At 33.7% G+C, this 3,025-nt stretch overlaps 1 protein-coding gene across 1 annotated transcript; it reads left to right on the top strand.

Annotated features, from left to right (window-relative positions):
- Positions 1-2,140: 2,140 nt before the first annotated feature.
- Positions 2,141-2,943, top strand: TRIADDRAFT_34270 (uncharacterized protein; the record flags this gene model as incomplete). The annotated part of the gene is made up of 2 exons (XM_002118466.1): positions 2,141-2,243; positions 2,738-2,943. Coding segments are annotated over 2 exons (309 nt in total), but the record flags the coding sequence as incomplete, so codon positions are not given.
- Between the last annotated feature and the right edge of the window lie 82 nt (positions 2,944-3,025).

Genomic DNA, 3,025 nt, shown 5'->3' with positions numbered 1-3,025 from the left:
TTTGGACGGTACTGTACTGTACTATACTGTCCATTTATTGTGTACGTGTATCCAAATTGTCACCCTTGTCGTAGAGAGGGAATAAGGGTTTGTCTTGTCTTTCTAGCGCGTGGGTGACAGCCTTTATGCAAGGGGGAATTTTGATTGATTACACAGTGTATTATATTACTCTGTAGAATTAATACTAACAACTGTATTGAAGGTTCTTACTACTCTCAATTAGTATGGGAGACAAGAGATTGTACACATAGTTGAAGTTATTTTAAAACTATCACTAAGTCCTATTCTCTCTTTATTGTCTATGTTCTCTATACAGTACTGTGTACATAGACGTACTGTATGCCGTTCACACTTACAACGCGTTATAATGACAAGTTTGTATCGTGTAACAGTAAATTCGCTACAGTATTACAGCGCATTTTACCGTCCAACAAATGCAGTACAGTACAGTACTGTACTGTACTGTACTGCTACAGTACTTTTCAACTTGTACTGTACTGTACCGTACTGGTGGTCGGTTACGACACTGAGACAAACTAGCCAATCAAATGCCAGCCAAGGATGCGTCGCCGAATTTAAAAAAAACGTCAACTTTTCAATTGTACACCTCCAATGATACCAGAGTGAGTGCAGTCATCCATTCATCTCCAACTCGACCAATCTATATACTGAAATGACTCCTGCAGTCCATACAAACTTTACTGACTGGCTGGAAGTTAGAAATCACACCCAAAGTAGGATAGATTCATGTCTGCCTTCATATTCTGCATACTATCTGGTTGACACTTGACTATTTATATTGNGACCAACGCTTCAAGTTAAAAGGAACGTAGAGTCACATTACGTTCCAGTGTTGCAAGTCGAAGCAAAGTTTCACCCGCTGGATTTTCTCTCCCTCTTTGGCCACCCCAAAATATTCACAGCAACTTGATATTGGATCACTTCAATGTAAGATTGAAATAGGGAAATTTTTCCTATTTGAGATTGTTGATATGTAGTCTACTGATTTATTGACGAATGCAGGATACAAGCCACTCGATTTGAATGGCCATTATTTTTTCTAATGGCGTCTGGTAATGTTGTTTGTACGATTTAGATTCTCTCTCCATTTTTTCAAGAAAAAATAACATGGCCCTACGCTATACTAGTGGTGTGGTAAGTCTTACAAGATGATCTACTGAGCTAATGTACTACTTATGGAATGTTTCCATTTCCCCATTGCAATACCATTCTTGTTGTCGTCCTTTTCCACATGGACTATCAATCAATTTTTACTATTTCAGTCGTTCAATCAATATAATTTATAGCCAATACTATTCACAAGTAGACATCAATCTATTTTATCGCATAACATATCTATTGAAGTACACTTACATATAACAACATTCCAATTCAATAATTGAATACAGCAAGGTAGACGTGGAACCAGGGGTATCAATGAAAATACTACCCACGGTAATATCTTGGCTGCCAAGGCATTTCAACGAGACTCCAATCGTGCTGCTTTAGGAGATATTGGAAATAAAGAAAATAAAGATCCTGTTGGCAAGGGTAAAAAGGTACAGTATATTAAAATAAATAAAAACATTAGTTCTTTCCGTTCCATCTATAACGATTACGCTAATGCAATCAATTTCAAAAAATTTTCAAAATTAAAAATATACATGCGCAATATCATTAGCATAACGATTCTTTAAATCTTATTTTTAACGTAAATATCTTTCATTGAACTGAAAATAGTTTTTAGTGTCGTCTTGTGACGATAGGCCATCAATTAAATACGACACTAGCTAGCTACATTCTGCATACTCATTACGTTACCGATATAGACAGAAATGTACTTTAGCCGTGTAATGATCGGATGCCAAGCTCTACCTAAACAATTCTAATAGCAAAATCAAGGCAGTAGTTAGTCAATCATAAACGGAGAACCTTTGTACAAAAGTCAAATATTCTAGCCTTGAAGTAGCACTATAATTAAAAATCTATTTTAAAATGATAGGCAAGTACAAAAGGACCTACGCAAACATCAAAGTCTACACTTTCTCGAAATGTTGCAAACGCACATTTAGCCCTATTTACAAAAACTACCGAAAGTGTGAAAGATCCAACTCCTGTACTAACGGAAGAAGTCCAAGATGATATTGAAGATATCGATCGAGCCGACTTTGATAACCCGCAACTAGTTGCGGAATATATAAATGAAATTTATCATCACATGAGGCAGAAAATATCAGCCACTCGTTAAAATATAAAATTATGTTACTTTAGCTATTAACTATCTTCTCTTATGCTAGCGTAGTCAATTTAATCAGACAACCACACACTTATTGGTATCTGTCAAGTTTCATAACTACTGTATGATTTAGCACGCTCTTTAGTATAACCTAACACTAGCAAACAAACTGTAAAAATGAAGAATTTAAACGTTAAATTATTTGTAAAGCCTTAACATGATAAATTTCTTCAACCACTAATTCATATAAAATTTTGTAAAAATACAAGTTTGAGTTATAATTAAATTTATTTACTATATTAAAATTTTAAACTAATAGTGTAGTATATATAAATCAATGTGTAATCATTAACATCGTATATTAATATAAATACCTAGTAACTCTACAAATATCTTCTTTCTTTATTCATCTATACATACACTTTATAAAGGTATAATATCATATTATCATACTCACATAGAAGCAGGACTATTCGTGTCTTTTAATCTCTACCTAGAGAGTGTCAACTTTTAATGATCTTAATTTTTCTAACTTACAGATAACATATCGCATTAATGATAAATTTTTGGCTGGACAGCAAATTAATGAAAAAATGAGAACTATACTAATTGATTGGTTAATTCAAGTTCACTTAAGATTTCACCTCCTACAAGAGACTCTCTACTTGACCGTCAATATTATTGACCGCTTTTTACAGGTAAGTTGATTAGAGCTTTAGGCTTTAATAATCGAGTTTTGTTTGTATATAATTACCTTGTGTATTTGTGGCATACAAGCAAATTTCATTA

This window comes from Trichoplax adhaerens, genomic scaffold, assembly GCF_000150275.1.
Source record: "Trichoplax adhaerens TRIADscaffold_112 genomic scaffold, whole genome shotgun sequence".
NCBI lineage: Eukaryota > Metazoa > Placozoa > Uniplacotomia > Trichoplacea > Trichoplacidae > Trichoplax > Trichoplax adhaerens.
Note: the sequence above shows the minus strand (reverse complement) of the source record. Positions and strands in the feature narration are given on the sequence as shown.